Below are 21,937 nucleotides of genomic sequence, written 5' to 3'. Positions count from 1 at the left end.
TAGTTTGATAACTCAAAAAAAAAATTCATAAATGTAGAAAACGCATTTTTCAGTTAATTAAATGAAGAAATAATAAAATTTTAAAAACTAAGATAACCAAAAAAAAATATAAATGATTTAGTAACTTACTGATTTTTGTGCTGTAAATCACGAAGTTGTTGCTCTGCATTTAGCATCTGTTGCTCTTTGGATTGTAACTCCCGTTCTAAAGAAGCAATTTTTTCCGTCTTCTCATCAAGTACCATCTGTAACGGTAAAAGTTAACTATTGTAAAAATTTGTCAAAAGTAACGAATATTTAAATAAGTTTTCAAGATCTTTAAATTTTTATTTGATTTTTATTTCGAAAGGGAAATTCGGTCACAATTTAAAATAACAAATCGCGGCCACCTAAGGGTATGTATTTAAAATTGTTAAAAAGTGTTTTACGTTATTGATTGTAATTTATCAATTTTTAATTCACCTTATCATACAAGTGTTTCATTGAAGCAAATAAAGAAAAACTGATTTGGTAATTTCGAAATATTTACCAAATTCTATAAATTACTTTGAGTTCTTTTAAATTTAGAGAAAGTATTGAATAAAGTTGAAAAATTGTACAAAGTGTCTATAGGTAAAAAAAGATGTAATCAATCAGAAATCTTACTAGTAACTGGTCTTTCTCGTGATCTATTTGTGCCATGCTGGTGTGCAAAGTATTAATTTCTTGCTTCAAGTCCTTGACTTGATTGGTAAGATCGATTTGTTGCTGTTCCATATTTCGATTGCGATCAATAGCCTTTGTTAGTTCAGTCTCTGATTGCGAGAGTTGACCCTGCACATCACCGAGGGCTTGATCCGTTTGATCTTGCAACGCTCTGCGTGTCAGAAGACAAAAATTTTCATATTCATCAGATTAGATCTTCATTGAAAATAATAGAAGATACAACTAGTATTTCATCACTTAGAAACTAAGGATACAACACTTTTTAGGGTCAACCACATTTATCAACGGTATGTTCCTAAATTGCAAACCTATCATCTTTTAAGTTCAATTTAAACTTTAAATCAAATCTTTAATCTTTAAATATGTAATTTAATTACATCTTCGATTTTTGGCTATACGTTTTCAGCATTTAGAACTTCTGTGTTTATGTAGGTACTCCAAATTAGTAAATACAAAGTAGATATTAAAACAAACCTTAATTGGAAATATTGTGTTCTCTGTTCCGCCAACTCCTGTTTAGTTCTTTTGAGTTCTTCCCTGAAGTCTTCGAGCTGATCCTCGAGACCATTTATTGTAGAGCGTTTGGTACCCTGTGATGTTATAAGTTCTTGTCTTTCACATTCAATATATTTTAATCGTTTCTCAACATCGTGAAGATTTTCCCTTAACCTTTGTTGCACAGAGGAATGCGACTCTGTTGCCATCTAAGCCCATAAAATTCACAAACACAAAGTTCCACCAGACTCGAAATATTTATTTATTATGCATGTTATCAATTTTACATTTGTTAATGAAAGTGAGGCACTAAATTTTAATGTGATTGTGAGTTGATCTTAAATATAAATTTAATGTGTAATGGCATCCATTAAGGTAAATGTCCTAATTTATGAATTCTTGTTGGACTTATCCCAATCAGTTAAAAACTAAACAACAGTGTTTGAATATCAAAGCAACAAGCAGTTATTTTTATTTTAGAAATTAGTTAAAACTTTACCTTCAATCGTTCGCGTAAAGCATCACGCTCTTCGACTAGACGTTCAACATCTCCTTTAGCCAAATCTCTTTCACGTTGTAATCGTTCCAGCGTCACCTAAACAATGTAAAAATGATTTACAGTGATAATAAGTACAGAAGTCTTTCTTTTATCATTACTTTTTGATAAATAAACTACTGGAAGGTTGTTTTTCATCGCGGTGTTGTTTTTAGCAGAACACCCCAATGAGATTAAATAAAAATAATTTAACTATATTTTCTTACGCTTTCATTTCTGGATTCTTTACTGCACTTGTCTCGACATTTATTGTATTCCTCTCTAAAGTAATCACGTTCTGCTTCTAAATTAATTAATTTATTCTGTAACTAAAAATTTATTGTCAATTTACATTCAGCTTTACTTTACCTAAATTTACATTTAAGTTTCATTTTATATTTATGTATAGATAATTTTGTATTACTTCTATCAATATAATCTATAAATTACAAAACTTACACTAACAATACTAGACTCCTTTTCATAAAGAATCCTTTGCACATCATTAGAAATTTCCCTATTTCTGCTTTTTACAATTTCCTCCCCCTGATTGAAAATATATTCTTTCGATTTTTCATTTCTTGTTGCTGAAAATAATTATAGATTCAAATTAGAAAAATTAAGATTTAAGCTCTTGAGAGCATAATAAATTTTTTTCTATCCACTATTCTGTACCAAGGTATTGCGATTTTTTCTGGTGCAAACTAGTGTTTATATTACCAAATAAAAAAATTTTCGGCAAAAGATTATTAACATGTTCTCTAATATACAATCTTGAAAAAAATAATAAATACCCATAGCAGTGAGTTGATTAATCCGATCTGTTAAATTCTTTTTCTCCTCTAAAGTGAATTCGAGTGTCTGTTGAATATCTAATTTTTCAAGACGACTAGCGCCTAAATCACTTTTCAATTCTTGTACCTTTCGTCTTTCTTCTGCTAATTCACATTCCAGTGCATGGACTTGAGTCATAACTTCGTTTAAACGTTCCTGTTAGAATAATTTCCAAACCAAAAAAAATCGTTCGGTAATGAAAAAGTTTAACTTGACTAATAGATATATTAGGTTATAAAATACTTTTGGATGTTTACCTGCAATCTACAAACTCTTCGGTTATTTTCTTTAACTGCTGTATTGCAATCAGCTTCAACAGACAATGCAATGTGATCAATGTCTCTTAATTCTTTTTCTAATTCTTCATTTCTTTCGGCTAACTTTAGCGCCTGAGACATTGCTTCATGTTGTTTATTTAATGCTTCTAAAAATTATTATAAAAATAGAATTCAAACTGAATATAAGTACTAAAAGTAAAGGTGTACAAAGTTTAAGTAAGTAGAAGTAGAAGTAGAATATCTTCAAAAATTATTGTGTATGTCAAACCTTTCAGTTGATATTCTAAATCTGTTTTAGCCTTCAATATAATTTTTAAATCACAATTTTCAATTTCACGGCACTCTTGTGAATTGTGTGTTTTTTCAAATTTATTACAGGAGCATTCCTTGGCAACTGCGTTATAGGGACGGCCGCCTTCGAGCATTCTCCTCAAGCGTGATATTTCTTTTTCTTTTAACGCCAGCTATTAAACGATACTATTTAATAGAATATCATAGTAATACTATAAAGGATTGTATAAAAGTTTATTTTAGGTATTTAGGTCATCAATCCTCGGCAAAAGTTGCATGCTTAGATCAAATTTTCAGTATTAAAAACAACGAACACGGAGCATTTATTTTTAAAATAGTTAATGAATTAAAAATCATTATGCATAAAATTAGAGAAATAAATTTTACATAAAGAAATATGTATGTAATTATAAATACATTGTTAATCATCAAGTAGTAAAATAACCATTCCAGTGTCTACAAGTTTCAAACTAGTTTTACATAATAGATATTCCAAAAGAGAGTCAAATACTGGAAGTATAGGAAACAATCAATAAAATCAGTAACTATTAACATTTATAATAAAAAATTTTTGTCAAATAAACCGACTTTAATGCTACAGAAAAAATAAATTTTGAAACTTTTGTATCCCAATAGTGAATAACTCCAGATCTTAAAACAACACATGCAGCATTGATTTTAAATGGTCTATGTGCCCTTTTAAGATTCGAAGCCTCAATTTATGTTACGAATCTCACCTTAAAGTATTATGACAAATAAGCAAATATGTCAATAAAAAATAAAGTATGTGCCTACACCAAGAAATAAGAAAGACGAAAGTATTTCATGCACCTTCAATTTTCAACCAAAGAGAAGAAGAATCCAAAACAGCATGCCAGTGTGAAATTGAACATTTTCATTTTCATACCTGAATATCTAAAGTGTTTATGTTGTCCGTCTGCAGTGTAAGTTTTTCTTTTAATTGGGTTACCTCGTAATTAAGACAATTCATCCTAAGATCCGCCATTGCAACAAAATCCACCACGAAAGGTTCAACTTGTCTGGCACTTTGTAAAGAAATTGTACTACTTTTTGTTTTTGGTAAAGTTTCACATTCCAAAAGAGGTCTACGGAGAGGATAGCATGTTCGTTTTTTCGCAGCTATTAGAAAGAATAGAAGGAATAGACGAACATTTTTGAAAATTAAAATTATTTGATATTTATAATTAGTTGTAGATAGAGGAGAGTGGATAAAAATCACCAATTCGAATTTAAACACTTCACTGTGTATGCTACCTCAAGGCTCGCTTGAAGCTAAAAACTTGTCTTAAACTTAAGACTGGACATGAAATAAGGCTCGCTTGAGGCTCAAGGCTCACTTAAAACTAAGAACTCGTCTAAGGCGTAAGACAGAACTAAGGCATAAGGCTCGCTTAAGACTCAAGGCTCACTTTAGGCTCAATGCTTGTTTGAAGATAAAAACTCGTTTAAAACTTTAAACTGAACTTAGACATATGGTTCGCTTGAGGCTCAAGGCTCACTTAAAGCTCAAGGCTTGTTTGAAGCTAAATATTCGTCTAAGACTTAAGACTGAACTAAGACTTTTAAGGCTCAAGGCATGTTTAAAGCCAGAAACTCATCTAAGAATATAAATTGAACTAAGGCATAAGGCTCACTTTAGGCTCAACGCTTGTTTGAAGCTAAAAACTCGTTTAAGACTTGAAATAAGACATAAGGCTCGCTTAAGGCTCAAAGCTCACTTTAGGCTCAATGCTTGTTTGAAGATCAAAACTCGTTTAAAACTTTAAACTGAACTTAGACATAAGGTTCGCTTGAGGCTCAAGGCTCACCTAAAGCTCAAGGCTTGTTTGAAGCTAAAAATTCGTTTAAGGCGTAATACTGAACTAAGGCATAAGATTCGCTTAAGGCTCAATGTTTGTTTGAATCTAAAAACTCGTTTAAACTTTAAACTGAACTTAGACTTAAGGCTCAAGGCTCACTTAAAGCTTAAGCCTTGTTTGAAGCTAAAAATTCGTTTAAGACTTAAGGCTCAAGGCTTGTTTGAAGCTAAAAATTCGTTTAAGGCGTAAGACTGAACTAAGGCATAAGACTCGCTTAAGGCTCAATGTTTGTTTGAAGCTAAAAATTCGTTTAAGACTTAAGACTGAACTAAGACTTTTAAGGCTCAAGGCTTGTTTGAAGCCAGAAACTCATCTTGGACTTTAAACTGAACTAAGACATAAGGCTCACTTTATGCTAAATGCTTGTTTGAAGCTAAAAACTCGTCTAAGGCATAAGACTGAACTAAGGCATAAGGCTCGCTTGAGGCTCAAGGCTCACTTAAAGCTCAAGGCTTGTTTGAAGCTAAAAATTCATTTAAGGCGTAAAACTGAACTATGACATAAGGCTCTCTTAAGGCTCAAGGCTCACTTTATGCTCAATGCTTGTTTGAAGCTAAAAACACGTTTAAGACTTTAAACTGAACTTGGACATAAGGCTCGCTTAATTTTCAATGCTTTTTTGAAGATAAAAATTCGTTAAAGGCGTAAAACTGAACTAAGGCATAAGGCTGGCTTAAGGCACACTTTAGGCTCAATGCCTGTTTGAATATAAGAACTCGTTTAAGACTTTAAACTGAACTTAGACATGAGGCTCGGATGAGGCTCAAGGCTCACTTAAAGCTCAAGGCTTGTTTAAAGCTAGAAATTCATCTAGGACTTTAAACTGAACTAAGGCTCTCTTAAGGCTCAAGGCTCACTTTAAGCTTAAGGCTTGTTTGAAGCTAAAAACTCGTCTAAGACTTAAGACTGAAGTATGATTTTTAAGACTCGCTTCAGTCGCAAGGCTTTTAAGGCTCAAGAGTTATTTTAACCGAAAAGCTCTTTTAAGATTTAAGATTTATCTAAGATGTAAAACTCGTTCAAAGCTTGTTTGCAATTTTAACTTTGCCTATGATCTTACATTGCCCTAAAACATTGCTTCAGATTTTAAACTAAAATTGGTGATTTTGATCCACTCTACCTTAATTTGTGATAAAACTAAAATTACCAAGAGAAACGTTGCTCACAACAGGTTTGCAACACTTTCCTTGTAGTTCCAAAATTTTTTTCGATTTATTAGCAGATTCTCCTTCGAGTTCTTTGATTCTTTGAAGATTCCGTGATGATGAAAGTTGTAAATCACCGTGCTCCGCTTCCACTCTTCTTAAACGTTTTTTTAATTCAAACAATTCTTTTTGATGAGATTCTTTTTCTCGCATCAATTCTACGTTTAATTCATTATTTTCCTGCACTAATCGCGCATTGTCACATTTATATGGATTCACAGACAACTGCAGTTGACTACAAGACTATTAAATAAATAAATTTAGATATTTTATTATATATAATGACATAAGTAGAAATTTATTTAAAACTTTATTCTATAAAATTTTAATTCAAATATGCGTTTATATTTTTTATGGTTTTCGTGTCATGTCGTGTCATTATTTTCAAGAATTTTTAACTAAAATTTTTCTTTAAATCTAAATTTAAATTGAAAATTATTTATAATTTTTGAAAAATTAAAATTATTTAAAGATTTGAAAAATTTTTGAAAATTATTATTATAATAATTTTTAAAAAAGTTTTTTAATAATTTTTAAATCCATTTGTTTACAATTCAAGTTTACACGAAATTTCGTTTATTCGAAAATTCTTCAATTAATTATATACAAGAAAATAAAAATATGAAATAATAATAATTGAATAATTGAATTTTTCTCAAAATTGAATTCTCATAAAGAATTTTGCCAATTTATTTTTAAATCATTAAATTCTTTTGACGAATTTTAATAAAATTTTTAAGAATTATTAGGTTTTCGAGGAATTCGATTAAAATTAAAATAAAAATAATTGAATTTCTGAAAATAATTTTATTATTTACGAAAGTAATTGAATCTCTGTAAAAAAAATTGTATAGTTTATGAAAATAATGGAATTATTACGAAGAAATTTATAACAAATTTGTAAATTATTGAATTCCTGTGATATTTTTATTGTTTATACAAATAATTAAATGTTTTCGTAGAATTTTATCAAAATTTGTTTGAAATAATTGAATTTTTTTGGAAAATTTTATTAAAATAGTAGATATTAAAAATCATTGAATTAAGGGAAATTTTTGAAAATAATTGAAATTTCGCCAAGAAATTTAATTAAAATTTTTTGAAAATTATTAGAAATTATTGTCCGAAATAGAAAAATTTTGAAGGTTTTGTATTAGAATTCGTGATAAAATTTCATAGTTTATGAGAAAAACAAAAAAAAACACAAAAATTCAAAATTTTCTTATGAATTCTAAAAATTTAATTTTTTCCTGTACTTTTAATGAAAATCCCTGACTTTTCCCTGAACAATTCTACTTTTCCTGATTTTAATTAAATAAAATTAAAAAATTTTTAATTAAATTTTTTAATAAAATTACTTTCTTCAGAAATAAATAATTTTTTTTAAACAGAAAAAACATTTAATTTAAAGCAATATAGATTTTTTATATTTTCCAAATCACGTAAAACCTTGAAGGATATCAGTAAACATAAAATTGGAATAAAAATTGTTATCACAAAAAACAAAAGATAGGATTTTACATTTTTAAAAAAAAAATTCACGTTCTTTTGAAAATTGTATTCTTTTTTAGGTTTTTACAATTTTTTATGTATTTAAAATTAGAAAATTTCGAAAATTATTATCTCAATGTTTCGATAGTTTCCGTCTATTTTAATAGATAAACTTATGTTAATTAATAAACTTATAATACACTTATGTTATTAATTAGTTTTTCCAGTATTTTTTAAAAATTTTTATTTTTATTTTTAATTACTTTTATTCTTTTATATTCTATTTTTATTTTTACGTACTTTTTATTATTCATACAATTTTTTCTTTTGTTAAATTCTTTGTTTCAGCTTTTTACACGTATTCAACAAGTCCTAAAAAAACCTAAAAATCATTAAATTGTAATGGAATTTCATTTTGGTTTATAAAATCATGGAAAATATTTTAATATCTTAATATTCTGTTTTTACCAAAAATGTAATGGTTTTTTTCTAAATTATATAAAAATATTAATTTATCAATAATAATCATACTAAAAAAAAAATGTTCTATCACAATTATTTACGAATTTCTTTAATTGTAAAATAATTAATTTTATTACAAACAATTAAATTTTTGCAAAGAATTTTACTATATATAAAAATAATTGAATTGTTTTGAAGGATTTATTAAAATTTTAGAAAATAATTTAATTCTTTTGAAAAATTATATAACCAATTAAGAAAAAAATTGAATTTTTTTTTTTTTTGAAAATAATTGAATTGTTTAGATGGATTTATTAAACTTTTAGAAAATAATTGAATTTTTTCGTGAAATTTTATTAAAATTTTGTTAAAAATAATTGAATTTTTCCGAAGAATATTATTATTTATAAAAATAATTGAATTTTTAATTAAATTAAATTTTTTTTTATTTTTTTTTTAATTTAATTTTTTTTTAAATATAAACAATAATAATTAATTATGTAGTTAATAAGTGAATTTTTTAAATTTTGATTATAAAATTATTCAAAAATTCATGTTTGAAAATAGAAAATTTTTTAATTTGCATAATAATAATAAATAAAATAATCACGTTCTGCTTAATTAAACTTAATGCTATAATAATAATTCTTTAATTAATTAAGTAAAATAATACGTTAATTTTGAAAAATTAAAGAAATGATTGATAATATAGAAATTTAATTATTTTAAAAATATCTATTTAACGAATAAAATTTTCGGAATAAAAATTAATTATAAATAAATATTTTCATAAAATTTTAAATTCTGCAAAGTAAAGAATGTTGATCGAAAAAAGTCAGCAGAAAATAATTATAAAGATTAGAAATATCCAAGAAATATAGCAAAAGTTATAAAGTTTAGAATTTAATAACTTTAGCATTTTATTATTATGATACAAAATATCTTATCAATTTGTTATTTTCTTTTCCTTCAAGCTCCACTAAAATTATTATTGAAAATACATTTTTCTCTTCAATAATTCAATAAATGACAAATATTTTTACTACAACCATAAGAAGGTTATTGAAAAAAAGATTATTGAAAGAGACTAATATTTTTAAACTTTACATTCCACTTTTCAGTATAGTACCAACCGCTAAATTGTTAAGTTAATTTTCAGAGTTTTATTAAAAACTATTGGATAAAAACAGTGAGAGAAATATGTTGAAGTTAAATATTATTCTATTTCTTGTAATTTTTTCAACGTTGCCGAATCTCAATAGATCAGAATGTTGCGATCCAAAGAAAGTTACAATGAAAATATCGATCTTTCATCCAAATATATGTAAAATACCGAATGCATATCAAGAACCACTTTATTCACAATGTTACATTATGGCATGTGACAATGGAAAAGTTGTAAAAAAGGGTGAATATTGTAGCTCCGGAAAATGTAATATATTTGGTTGCAATTGTGACGGTGGATGCTTTAAAGGAGAAATTCAAAAGAATTTAAAAATAGCTTTTAAAAAATTTATGTAAAATATATCTTATCATGATATACTTTCTTGAAAGTATAAATTAAAAAATTTTGTTAACACTGCATAATGTACATGTATTTTTCTTGAAATAACAAAATATTGTAAAATAAAAAATTCAATAAATAATAATTCATATTGAAATTGAAAGGCCATTGATTTAAAAATAATTCCCCATAATTTTCAAATCCTTTTACAAATTTTTAATTATGCAAAATTTTTCTTCAAAAAGTATAAAAAAAAATGTTTAACAAATATTCAATAAATCGATCTATAAATTGTTATTCTATTATTTTGAATCCTTAATATAATTACTAATTAATTATTAAATAATATTATTATTAATTATTAATTAACTAGAAAATGATTACATTTATTATTATTATTTTGTAAATTAAAAAATGTTATATTTTCAAGAATAAACATCAATTTTTCAATGATTGCAGATTCAAAAATTTAAACAATTCACTTATTAAGTACATATAATATTAAATATTCTCGTTCATTATTATTCACAAAAATTTTAATAAAATTTGTCGCAAGAATTTCATTAATTTTTTTAAATAAAAAAATTCTTCCCAAGAATTCAATTTTATTTTTATAAATAAGAAAATTCTTCGCAATTCAATTATTTTCAAATATAATTTTAACAAAAAATTTTTCGAAAGAATACAATTATTTTCAAGAGTTTTTAACAAAAAAAAATTCAATTATTTTTAACAATTCTGATATAAAAATTCATCGAAACAATTCATTTATTTTTAAGAATTGTAAAATTCTAATCAAGAATTAAATTATTTTTGTAAATAAAAAAATTAGTCTAATTAAAAGTCTGTTAAAAAAATTACATTATTCTTACGAAATTTAATGAAATTCTTTCAAAAAAATATATAATTAGTTACAAAAAAAAAACTCTAATAAAATTGTTTAAAAGAATTTAATTTTCTATGAATAATTTTAATATAATTTAATAAGAAAATTTGTTAATTACAATGAATAATAAACACGATTATTTTAAAAACTTAAAAAAATTTTCATCATGAAATTCAATTATTTTCAAAACTTTCAGTAAAAATTATTAAAAATAACTTTATTTTCAAAATAATAACTTCACTTTTAAAAGAATTTTAATGAAAATCTTTCCAAGAATTAAATTATTTTTCATACAATTTTAATTACATTTTCTCGAAAAAATTCAATTATTCAAAAAAAAGTTGATAAAATTCTTGAAATGAATTCAATTATATTCAAATTTTTTTTATAAATACTTCAATGATATTCAGTACATCAAAAATTTAATGTATTTCTGAAAATAATTGAATTCTTGAATAGAATTTTATTAAAACTTTTTTAAATATGTAATTGAATCTCCGACAAAAAAAATTTATTATTTCTACAAATAATTGAATATTTGGGAAAAATTTACTATTTATTGATATAATATTGAATTCTTAGGAAGAATTAAAAAATAATTTAATTTTCCCTGTAATTCAATTAAAATTGTATTTAAAATTATTGAATTCATATTACTTCATATTAAAAGACAAACATTTTTTTTTAAAAGTTATTATTTTTGTAACTTTTATTATTTTTAATCTGAAATAATTTCATTGATGAATAGAATTTTATTTAAATTTTTGAAAATAATTAAATTCTTTAGAGGAATTTAATTAAAATTATCAATTATTATAGAATTAATTAATTGATTATAATTGATTATTATTATTATAATCATGAGTTTTTTTTAGAAAAATAAAAATTTTTTCTTAATTCCTATTTTAAATCACAACTTTTTAACAAACTTCTATTTGATTTTTGGTTTTTTTTTAAAAAGGAAATAATTTGCATCATTTCTATTTTTTCTCAATTACAAGTCTAACAAAATTCTATTTTCTTCAAATAAATGGAAAAACAATGTCATAATTTCTATTTTATAATCACAATTTTCATTAAAAAAATATCTGTTCTTTCTTTGAAGAAATATTAAAAATATTTCTCGTGCTTACACATATGCGACCGTTTTTATTATGTTTTTGTGCAAACAGTCGCAATTTGAATATAGTTAAAGAATAGTGCGCATTTTTATACGTTTTTTTATTTGTGTTAAGAGAATACTTGAAAAAAAAATTTTATTTTAATTTATAAGAAAATTAGAAATTATAGAAAAAAGTAGTAAATTAGAAAAAAAAGTAAGTAAAATAGTAGATTTTAGTTGACGAGTGCAAAGCCTGAAAAGGACTAAAAAAAGAATTTTAATTCGAACAAGTAAAGTGTTTTTTTTTTTTTTTGACAAACTTTCTTCCATACAAACTAAAATTATTATTTATCCAAATTAATTAATAATAAAGAAAAATTACTAACCTCTATATTATCCTGAGCAACTGATTTAAAATGCTTAAGACTTTCTGTGGTTTGAATTAAATCAGCGAGAAGATTTTCTACGAGAGGTAAAGAATCTAGAGGTAATGTTTGTTTATACCCCAAACCATCTAAATGTTTTTGAACTGTTCTATATCTATAAGCCAAATTGCACTCGTTTTCGACACTCATTTTTTTTTCCTTTTTTTAACAATATATACATAGATGCACTATATCTTTTTATCAAACTTTCAGTTTATTTACACAAGTATTTACATTATTAGGCTTTAAATCTTAAATGATAATTCGATTTTTGAACAAGTAATTGGTATAAATTCATTAAAATCCTTCTTTTTGATGGAACACGAAATTTACGGTTTCTTTTAGAACACACACTGTTATTGGGAAGAAGCGTTTATTATATCTTTAAAAAATATTATACATTTATAAATATCTACTGTTTATTTGTTTGCTTTGTTTGGGAGGTTTTCAAATTTTCAAAACAAAAAACTAAGGTTATGTTTATCAAACAAAAGCACAGTTGAGAAGGTGAAAAATGTATTATATTATTCGACCTACCGCGCTATGCAGCACTAATGGTGTTTCTACAATATCCTCTTTCTCAACGCATTTGCGTTTTGTAACTAGACCATGAGTGGGAGAGAGATGGAGATATACGGTACCTTTGAGCTGTGTCCACAATAGCACCCTGAACGGAACGTTCGGTTCAAGGTGCTATTGTGGACACAACCTTAAGGTTTGTAATTTACATACGTAATATACGTAAAAATCTCATGTATATTACGTGACGTATATTACGTGCGCAACCTGCGCAACCCTGGTAAATTATTACACATAGAAAATTTATGTATCCAACTCTGCTCAAGTATTTTAAAAGCAATAAAGAAAAATTTGAGTCTCAAAAATGTTGAATTTTATTTTCAGAGAAGAGAAAAATAACACATGCGCTCCTGCAAAGTAAATATATATACATTGTTTTGTGTTTCGTTATGGTTTATAAACGTAAAAAGTACCACGATGGTGATACACATTTAAAAAAGCGTTGGAGAACTAAACGAAGGCAAAAAGATCTTGACGAGGTGAGTTTTTTTATCTAAAAAAATTAAAACTTTTAAAAATGTAATGTATAGTCTAACCTAACCTTTTCGTACTTTAAAAACACGTGGTTTCAACATTAGTTTTTCTGTACTGTAAAACATTCAAATCTTGCACTATTTATTTTCATTGTGAAACAAATGTTACTATTTTTGTTTTCTTCAATAATCTTAAACAAATGTTAATAGCAAATAAATTTATATTAAGAAAAAATAGTATATATTCGATATACTGTACTGCAAGGTTAAATCTATTCTAAACGTTTCATAGTGTGTCAGAATGCATGAAAAGTTAACAAATTATAAAAATAACTAATTTTAAAAAAAATTTATTCTAAATTTATATTAATTTAATCTTTGATTTTAAATTAGGCAAATACTATATTACTTTAACTTGTCAAAACATTAATTTATCGATTAAAATATTAATTAATTCTAAATTTAATTTATCAAAATTTGTATAATGTTTACAATTCCAATTTATTTGATTTTCATTCAACTTTAAATTCAATTTCATCTAAATTTTTAATTTACCATAAAATTTCGATAGTTTCTATCAATTAAAAGTAAAACAATAAATAGACCTATTATTCCATTTTTACTCAGCATACTTCAATTTATGTACATTCTTATGGGGCATTCTCCACAATATTTTCAATCAGACATCACAGTTGGTCTCCTTTTCCCTTTTGCCCCCTTATTTCAATTGTATCCCCTTTTTCACCTTTTTTCACGATTTGTCACCTTTTTTGATGATTTGTCCCCTTTTTCACCTTTTTGTAATAAAAAATAAACAAGTTTTTCTTTTTCTGAAATCTTTTTCAAAGTGTAATCATAAAATTTAGACTCAAAGTTATAGAATTCAGTGCGTTTTATATCTGATTTAGATTATTAATAACACCACAACATAATATAAATATGTTTTTTATGTTAATAATTTAAATAATATAGATATCGTATAAAGAATTTTATAAATTATAAGGTGGTTCATTCAACATAATGCAGACCTTTGGAAAAATAATTAATTAACACTCAAATAATTAAAATATTATTATTAATAGTTTTTTCTAGAAAAAACTAAAATTCTAATATAAAACCTTCAATTTTTTCCATTTCTGACAATAATTTCTTTTTAAATAACTTAATTCTTGAAGAACTATCATAAAATTATAACTTGGAAATTATTTTATGAATAATAAATAAAATTTTATTTATACATTTCAAAATTAATTCAACTTTAAAATAGTTTCGTTTACAATTTTCATAAATAGATGAACTTGAAAAGATTTTAACTTCAAATTTTATAAAATTTCAATTTTTAATGAATTTCATTAGAATTTCTAAAGAACTTACATTTTCGCAAAAATTTTCAAAATTTAAATAATTCTAAAATTAGTTAAATTTTTTAATATATATATTTAATTAATTATTAAAAATAATAAATTTATCGAGGAATTTTAGTTAAAACACTAAACAAAATTTTTATTTTGGAGAAGTTTCAAATAATTGCACAAAAATTCAATTATTTTAAAAAATAATAAAATTCTACGCAGAAATTCAATTATTTTCGAAAATTTTAATAAAATTCTTGGCCAAATTTCAATTATTTGCAAAAATTTTCGTAAATTCAATTATATACAATATCTACTATTTCAATAAAATTTTTCACAAGAATTCAATTATTTAAGAAAATTTTTAATAAAATTCTACGCAAACGTTTAATTATTTTCATAAATAAAAAAAAAATTTCACAAGAATTCTATTATTTACAAATTTTTTATAATTTTCTTTGCAATAATTCCATTATTTTTATAAATAATCAAACTCATCGCAGAATTTCAATTATTTTTAGTATAATTTTAATCAAATGCCACGAAAAATGTAATTAATTTTAAAAATTTTATTAAAATTCGTCGAAAAAATTTAATTATTTAAAAATTTGTTGATAAAATTTTTTATGAGAATTCAATATTAAGAAACATTCAATTATTCGAAATATAAATTCTTTATTTTTTTATTTAAATAACATTCAATTATTCGAAATATAAATTCTTTATTTTTTTATTTAAATAATTGAATTCTAGTAGAATTTTTTTGATAAAAATTAATTTAAAAATGGATTTCAGTTAAGATTTTCGATTATAATTGAATATTAAAAGCATTATTGCGTGAATTTTTAGAAATAATTGAATTTTGAAAAATTTTTAAATTGAAATCTTTGAAAATCCGAATTTTTCATATTTTTAACTAACAATTCTGTAGAATTAATTTTTTCAAAAAGTTTAATTGAAATTATTTCAAGTTTTTAATATTTAATTGAAGAATTTCTGAATAATCGATGAAATTTCGTAAAATTGAATTGTAATTTGTAAACAAATACATTTGAAAATTCTCAGAATTTGAAAACAAAATTATTGTAAATAATTGATTTAAAGAAAAATTTTAGTTAAAAAATTTAGAAAATATTAATTGATTTGAAATGATGAAAATAATTTTGAAGAAGTTACAGTAAAAATATTTTTTATAGTAAAAAATAATGATCTTATCACTTGGTTATCTTTAATGATTATAAATTGTTGAATTTCAAAAAGATTTGAATTTGAATGTTTTGAAAATCTTAATTCCTGTGGAAAAATAATGATTAAATATTTTTTGTTTAAAACAGTTATTGTTGTTTTCGAATAATTTTACAGTTAAAGAAATTCGTAAATAAATGTAATAGAACATTTTTTTGAGTATCTAATCATTTTTAGACTGAATCGCAGAATATTCTTTAGGGAAAAAGTCAAAATTTTGTCTTGAAATCAAGGAAAAAAGTCAAGGAAATTATATATACAAGTCGTATAAACAAATAAATTTTTATCCCCTTTTTGGTCCCCTTTTTGGGGAAAAAAATTCCCCTTTTCACCTTTTTTGAGGAAAAAAAGTACTGTGATGCCTACGGGGCATTCTCCGCAATATTTTCATTCAAAAATTAGATTTTGTTAGAATTTCTGAATAATTGTAATTTAATCCTACCGTGAACTGGGGTCTCACGCCGGTCTTCAAGCAAAAAGAAATGCGACTAAAATGGAACTAAAATCTGTTTACACAGGAAGTTTTTTGTATTATATGTAGTTAAAAAATTAATTGGATTTTAAATCCTAGCTGGATCCTATTCATGAAATAATCGAATTACATCTTTGTTTTCGTTTAGATTGACAATGATTTAAAGGAAAAGAACGCAGAAAAGCTTTTGAATCAAGAAGTCGACTTAGATAAACCCGGTTGCGCCCAATATTACTGCTTACACTGCGCGTAAGTTTTTTTCAGCACTGAGTCAATTAAACATCCATATCACTGAATTCTATTCCAATCCAACATACTAATTATTAGGTATAAATTTTTAAAAAATTATTAATCTTATTTTTTAGGAGATATTTTATAAATCAACGTGCACTAGAAGATCATTTTAACACAAAAGTTCACAAACGACGACTAAAAGCTCTTGAATTAGAACCATATTCAATTGAAGATTCCGAACGTGCAGCAGGACAAGGAAACTTTATTGCACCTAAGAAAAGAAAAATTGAAACACAAAAATCAAAAAATTCCCTTGATGATGATGGTGATACTGAAATGAAAACAAAAGTTGCCAAAATAGATAATTAGAAGAAATCACTGTTAGTCAATTAAAAAAAAAAAAGAAATATGTTTTTTCTTAAGAATTCCGTCTCATTTGTCTGCAAATCAACAAGATTTTTAAACATACAATCATCTAGAAATTGTAGTTCTTCACTTTTCATTTCCGGTAATAAAGCTTCCGTAACATTTTCCTACGTTTCTCCGCATCTTGATTTTGACAGTAGATTTAATGACATAGAAAAATTGAAAAAAGAACTATTCTTAAGAGGAATAAAAATTAATGTTGAAGAATTAAAAGAAACTTGGGAATTTTATAAACGAATTGAAAAAGATAAAAATTTATTAGACAATCGTCGATTGGAAGTTAGTGAGAAAATTAAAAATTTAATGAATTTAAAGGAACTCACTCAAGAGGAGCAGGAAAGATTAGTAGCTCTAAAGGCGCAAGCAACAATTTTAAGGCAAGATTTAAAAGTCATTAAGGAATCATTGTGGGAGGTGGAAGATTGTGCAGTTCTACGAGCTCTTAAATTACCAAATGTTGTTGATGAAAGAACACCAGAAGAAACGTCAGTTATTTTAAAAGTTGTTGGTGAACCTGTCAATATTTTGCCGAAGAACAGAAAACATCATCTCGATATTGGAAATGATTTTGGTATTTTAGAATATATAAATCCGTTACAATATTATTTGTGTAATGAAGCCGCACTTTTTGAACTTGCAACTTTTACTATTTGCGGAGAAATACTTGGCAAGGATTTTACCAAAATTGCAGGTAAGGTTCTTCAATTTTTGTAAAAAAAAAGAAAAATAAGACTCAAAGTTTTTGATAAAAAATAGTTATTTTCGTATCAAGGGCACAAAGGTGATTACAACGAGGACGAAATTCTTAAATATTTCAAAATTAATTCGATTTTAATATAATTCAATTATTTTCATAAATAATCAAATTTTTTAAAGTGATTCAATTATTTTTATAATTAATAATACTCATCGCAGAATTTCAATTATTTTTAATACAATTTTAAAATCGAATTCTTCGAAAAATGCAATTATTCTTAAAACTTTAATTTAAATTCGTCAAAGGAATTTAATTATTTAAGAATTTGTTGTTAAAAATCTTCTCAAGAATGTAATTATTTTTAATACAGTTTTAATTAAATTTTTTGAAATAATTTCATTATTTTTCAAAGTTCTTAATAAAAGTCTTTAAAACAAATCAATTCTTCTTAAAAATTTTAATAAAATTATTCCAAGAATTCAATTATTTGCAAAAATTGTAACAAAACTCTTTCCAGAAATTCAATTATTTTTCAAAGTTCTAAAAAAAAATTCTGTAAAATAAATCAATTCTTCTTAAAAATTTTAATATAATGACTTCAAGAATTCAATTATTTGCAAAAGTTATAACAAAATTCTTATCAAGAATATAATTATATTCAAAACAAAATTTTGTGCAAAAATTAAATTATTTTCAAAAAATTTAATAAAATTCTTCGAAAGAATTTAATTATCTTCGTAATTCATAAATAACAAAATTCTTCGCAGAAATGAAATTATTTTCAAAAAATTTTTAAAAATTCTTCTAAAGAATTCAATTATTTTCATAAATAATAAAATTCTTCAAAAGAATTCAATTATTTTCTTAAATAATAAAATTCTTCGAAAGAATTCAATTCAATAATTCAAATTATTTTTATAAGTAATGAAACTCATCGCAGAATTTCAAATAATTTTAATCAAATTGTTCGAAAAATTTTATTATTTTTAAAAATTTTATTAAAATTCGTCGAAGTAATTATAATATTTAAAAAATTGTTTATAAAATTCTTTATGAGAATTATTAAATCAATTATTTAATAAATTATTTATTTTTGTATTTAAATAATTAAATTCTCGTAGAATTTTTTAATAAAAATTGATTTAAAAATGAATTTCAGTTAAAATTGTAGAAAATAATTGAATATTGAATATTTTTATAATTTTTTTTGAATATTTTTATAAATAATTGAAATTTGAAAAGGTTTTATTAAAATTCATCAAAGAAATTCAATTATTTTAAAAAGCCGTCCTATAATTTATTTATTAGAATTTAAGTATTATTGTCAATAAATTTTTAATTAAATTTCTTGAAAGAATTGAATTATTTTCAAAAATTTTAATGAAATTCTTTTTAACAATTCAATTTATTTTCAAAATAATTTTAATAAAATTCTTCCTAGAAATTTCATTAATTTCTATAATTTATAAAAATCCAATTATTTTCAATATCTACTATTTCAATAAAATTTCACAAAAGAATTCAATTATTTAAAAAGAAATTTTAATAAAATTCGTCTGAAGAATTCAATTATTTTCGAAAGTAATAAAATTCTTCGCAAAAATTTAATTATGGTCGCAAAAGTTGGAAAAAATCATCATCAAAATTTTAATTATCTTTATAAATATTAAAATTTCTTGCAAAATTCAATTATTTTCAAAAATTTTAATGAAATTCTTTTTAAAAAATTCAATTTTTTTTTAAATTCACCTCCAGCCAATGATTTTCAATATCTACTATTTTAAAAAAAATTTCCAAAAGAAATGAATTAGTTTAAAAATTTTTTAATAAAATTCTAAGGAAACCTTTTATTATTTTTATAAATAACAAATATTTCACGGCAATTCAATTATTTACAAATTTTTTATAAATTTATTTGCAATAATTCCATTATTTTCAAAAATATTCAATTTATTTTCACAGAGTTTTAATTATTTTTATAAATATTAAAGAACTTTTTCAAAAATTAATTAAAAATAATAAATTTGGGGAAGATGTTTAGTTAAAAACACGAAAAAAATTCAATTTTGTAAAAGTTAGAAATTATTGCAAAAGTTCAATTATTTTTCAAGAGTAATAATATTCTTCGCAAAAATTAAATATTGTTTAAAAGTAATAAAATTCTTCTTAGGGATTCAATTATTTTTACTAATAATAAAACTCTTTGCTGAATTTCAATTATTTTTAATAGAATTTTAATCGAATTTCTCGAAAAATGTAATTATTCTTAAAAATTTTATTAAAATTCGTTGATAGAATTCAATTAATTGAAAATTTGTTGATAACGATTCTTTATGGGAATTGAATTTTAAGAAATATTCAATTATTCAATAAATTACTTATTTTTGTATTTAAATAATTAAATTGTCGTAGAATTTTCTAATTATAATTGATTCAAATATGAATGTCCCCTTAAAATTGTAGATAATTGAAATTTGGTCTTTGAATGTTTGAATTTTTCATACTTTTAACTGAAAGTTGTGTAGATTTAATTTTTTTTGAAAAAGTTGAATTGAATTCTTTTAAAGTTATTTGAAGTTTTTATTTTCTAATATTTGATTGAAGAATTTCCGAATAATCGATGAAATTTTGTAAAATTGAATTGTAAACAAAAGGATTTGAAAATGTTGAAAAAAATGTTTTAAAAATTATTAAAAGTAATTAATAATAATTAATTTAAAGAAGAATTTTAGTTAAAAATTGTGGAAAAAAATAATTGAATTAAAGTGATGAAAGTAATTTTGAATAAGTTACAGTAACAATATTCTTAATTTATTTTAAATAATGATTTTATCAGTCGGTCATTTTTAATTATAATAAAACATGAAGAAAACTTTCACTCCGAGTCGAAGACTCGGAGTTATCAATATTTTCATATATAACAATTTTTTATAAAATGTTTAATTTCTAAAAGGTTTGAATTAAAAATTTTGTTAAATATAAATGTAGTTTTAAAAACCTGGGAAAATTCCGTTTTTTAACCTGGAAAATCTAGAAAAGTCAGGGAATTTGAAATGAGCAAAAGCGTGGCAACCCTGGTGACACATATTTTTGATTACTTAAATCCTCATCCAAAAAATAAATTAGAAAATATTAGTTACTAGTAAGCTGTTAACCAATATTTTCCAATTTTTCTTCATTCATATAAAGGTCAAATTTTTAAAGTAAGAATGAATGAGGGTGTGAATGAGGAAAAATTAGAAAATATTCGTTAACAGCTTACTAGTAACAAATATTATCAAATTTTTATTTATTAAATGAGGATTTAAGTAATTAAAAATATGTGTGCATTAATGGAGATACAGTCAGTACGAACAAGAAGAACTGGAAAGGAAAAAATACTATTTAACATTAATTAACACTTATTTTGATTGATTGCAGGTTCAGACTTCAGTCGTAGTCTTGTAGTTGAAGGCTCAGGATTGAGTTACGACAATCCAAATGAATCCTTCATTCTATCGAGTAATGCCGACTCTGTTAAAAATTCATTAAGTCGATTACATCTCGTTGGTGGAGCGAGTCTAGTCTCATTACTTTCATTTCACACAAAACAGATAATTGACGCAAGCAATTTCCCCCAACGTTATTTTGCTACCGGAAAACAATACACACCTCTAACTAAAAATATTGAATCAATGGGTCTTTTCACCGTTTGTCAAACATCTGCTGTACATGTCTTCTCCATGGTTCAAGAGGTTGAAAGTGATGAGTACAAACTCGAATTCGACAAATTAATGGAAAAGGCAACAGAATTTTACGACAAACTTGAAATCCATTACAGAATCGTAAAGAGATCGGCATCTGAGTTACATTCAGGGGAGAGTCTTAAAGTTTCCTTTCAACTTTGGTCTTCATTTAATCAAGAGTACGTCGAAGTTGGCTTTATTTCGGCATACGGCGATTTTATCAGTAAACGTTTGATGATTGAGTGTAAAAATGTGAGTGAACAATCATTTCCAGGAATTATTTCTGGAACGATTGTCTCTGTACCAAGATTACTTGCTTGCGTGTTAGAGCAAAATCCAGATAAACTGGAAATGCCTAAGATTATTCAGTTGTGTATGCAAAGAGACTTTCCAATTGTGTAAGGAACCAAATTTCTATTAATTCAAAAAAGACAAAAAAATTTTTGTTATCAACTGTTTTATTGTACAATACAATATTTTTATTTTGAAACCATATGTCGCTTCTATTTCTAACCTACAAAACTAAAAATGGCGGATCCAATATGGCGGAGAATTCTCCACACCATTTTGAATTTTGAAATTTTTACATCTCATTCGTAATCCATAATCTCAAAAAGCTTTTTTTTTAAAAAAAAAAGCTA

The 21,937-nt window shown here is 24.1% G+C and overlaps 3 protein-coding genes across 4 annotated transcripts in view; 2 read left to right on the top strand and 1 right to left on the bottom strand.

The window, feature by feature from the left end:
- LOC122505869 (centrosomal protein of 135 kDa) overlaps positions 1-12,566 on the bottom strand; it is a 78,020-nt gene extending 65,454 nt beyond the window's left edge. Inside the window, exons 1-12 of one of the 2 annotated variants that reach the window (XM_043617736.1) lie at positions 12,055-12,566; positions 6,166-6,466; positions 4,046-4,278; positions 3,116-3,311; positions 2,827-2,993; positions 2,530-2,725; positions 2,195-2,322; positions 1,963-2,064; positions 1,700-1,795; positions 1,180-1,409; positions 646-856; positions 130-245 (exon numbers count right to left, since the gene is read on the bottom strand). In XM_043617736.1, coding sequence (XP_043473671.1) covers positions 130-245; positions 646-856; positions 1,180-1,409; positions 1,700-1,795; positions 1,963-2,064; positions 2,195-2,322; positions 2,530-2,725; positions 2,827-2,993; positions 3,116-3,311; positions 4,046-4,278; positions 6,166-6,466; positions 12,055-12,243 — 2,165 coding nt within the window. In that variant the 5' untranslated portion in view covers positions 12,244-12,566. The remainder of the gene's footprint in view (positions 1-129; positions 246-645; positions 857-1,179; positions 1,410-1,699; positions 1,796-1,962; positions 2,065-2,194; positions 2,323-2,529; positions 2,726-2,826; positions 2,994-3,115; positions 3,312-4,045; positions 4,279-6,165; positions 6,467-12,054) is intronic. The other variant, XM_043617737.1, reaches the window with a different exon arrangement.
- A 371-nt stretch (positions 12,567-12,937) lies between these two features.
- LOC122505877 (zinc finger protein 593 homolog) lies at positions 12,938-17,033 on the top strand. Its single transcript, XM_043617746.1, has 3 exons — positions 12,938-13,151; positions 16,363-16,463; positions 16,580-17,033. The coding sequence occupies exons 1-3, from the start codon at positions 13,062-13,064 to the stop codon at positions 16,815-16,817; spliced, it is 429 nt and encodes a 142-aa protein (XP_043473681.1). The 5' UTR covers positions 12,938-13,061; the 3' UTR covers positions 16,818-17,033.
- On the top strand, positions 16,857-21,786 carry LOC122505875 (serine--tRNA synthetase-like protein Slimp). The gene is made up of 2 exons (XM_043617744.1): positions 16,857-17,565; positions 20,992-21,786. The coding sequence occupies exons 1-2, from the start codon at positions 16,857-16,859 to the stop codon at positions 21,696-21,698; spliced, it is 1,416 nt and encodes a 471-aa protein (XP_043473679.1). The 3' UTR covers positions 21,699-21,786.
- Positions 21,787-21,937: the final 151 nt, after the last annotated feature.

Source organism: Leptopilina heterotoma, unplaced genomic scaffold, assembly GCF_015476425.1.
Source record: "Leptopilina heterotoma isolate Lh14 unplaced genomic scaffold, ASM1547642v1 Lhet_38, whole genome shotgun sequence".
Lineage (NCBI taxonomy): Eukaryota > Metazoa > Arthropoda > Insecta > Hymenoptera > Figitidae > Leptopilina > Leptopilina heterotoma.
This window is presented reverse-complemented; position numbering and strand designations above follow the sequence as displayed.

Bases quoted from the DNA above. Each gene is read 5' to 3' on its own strand.
- LOC122505877 (XM_043617746.1), top strand. From the start codon at position 13,062: ATGGTTTATAAACGTAAAAAGTACCACGATGGTGATACACATTTAAAA. The intron at 13,152-16,362 runs GTGAGTTTTTTT...GTTTTCGTTTAG, and splicing joins GGCAAAAAGATCTTGACGAG to ATTGACAATGATTTAAAGGA. The intron at 16,464-16,579 runs GTAAGTTTTTTT...CTTATTTTTTAG, and splicing joins TATTACTGCTTACACTGCGC to GAGATATTTTATAAATCAAC.
- LOC122505875 (XM_043617744.1), top strand. From the start codon at position 16,857: ATGTTTTTTCTTAAGAATTCCGTCTCATTTGTCTGCAAATCAACAAGA. The intron at 17,566-20,991 runs GTAAGGTTCTTC...GATTGATTGCAG, and splicing joins GGATTTTACCAAAATTGCAG to GTTCAGACTTCAGTCGTAGT.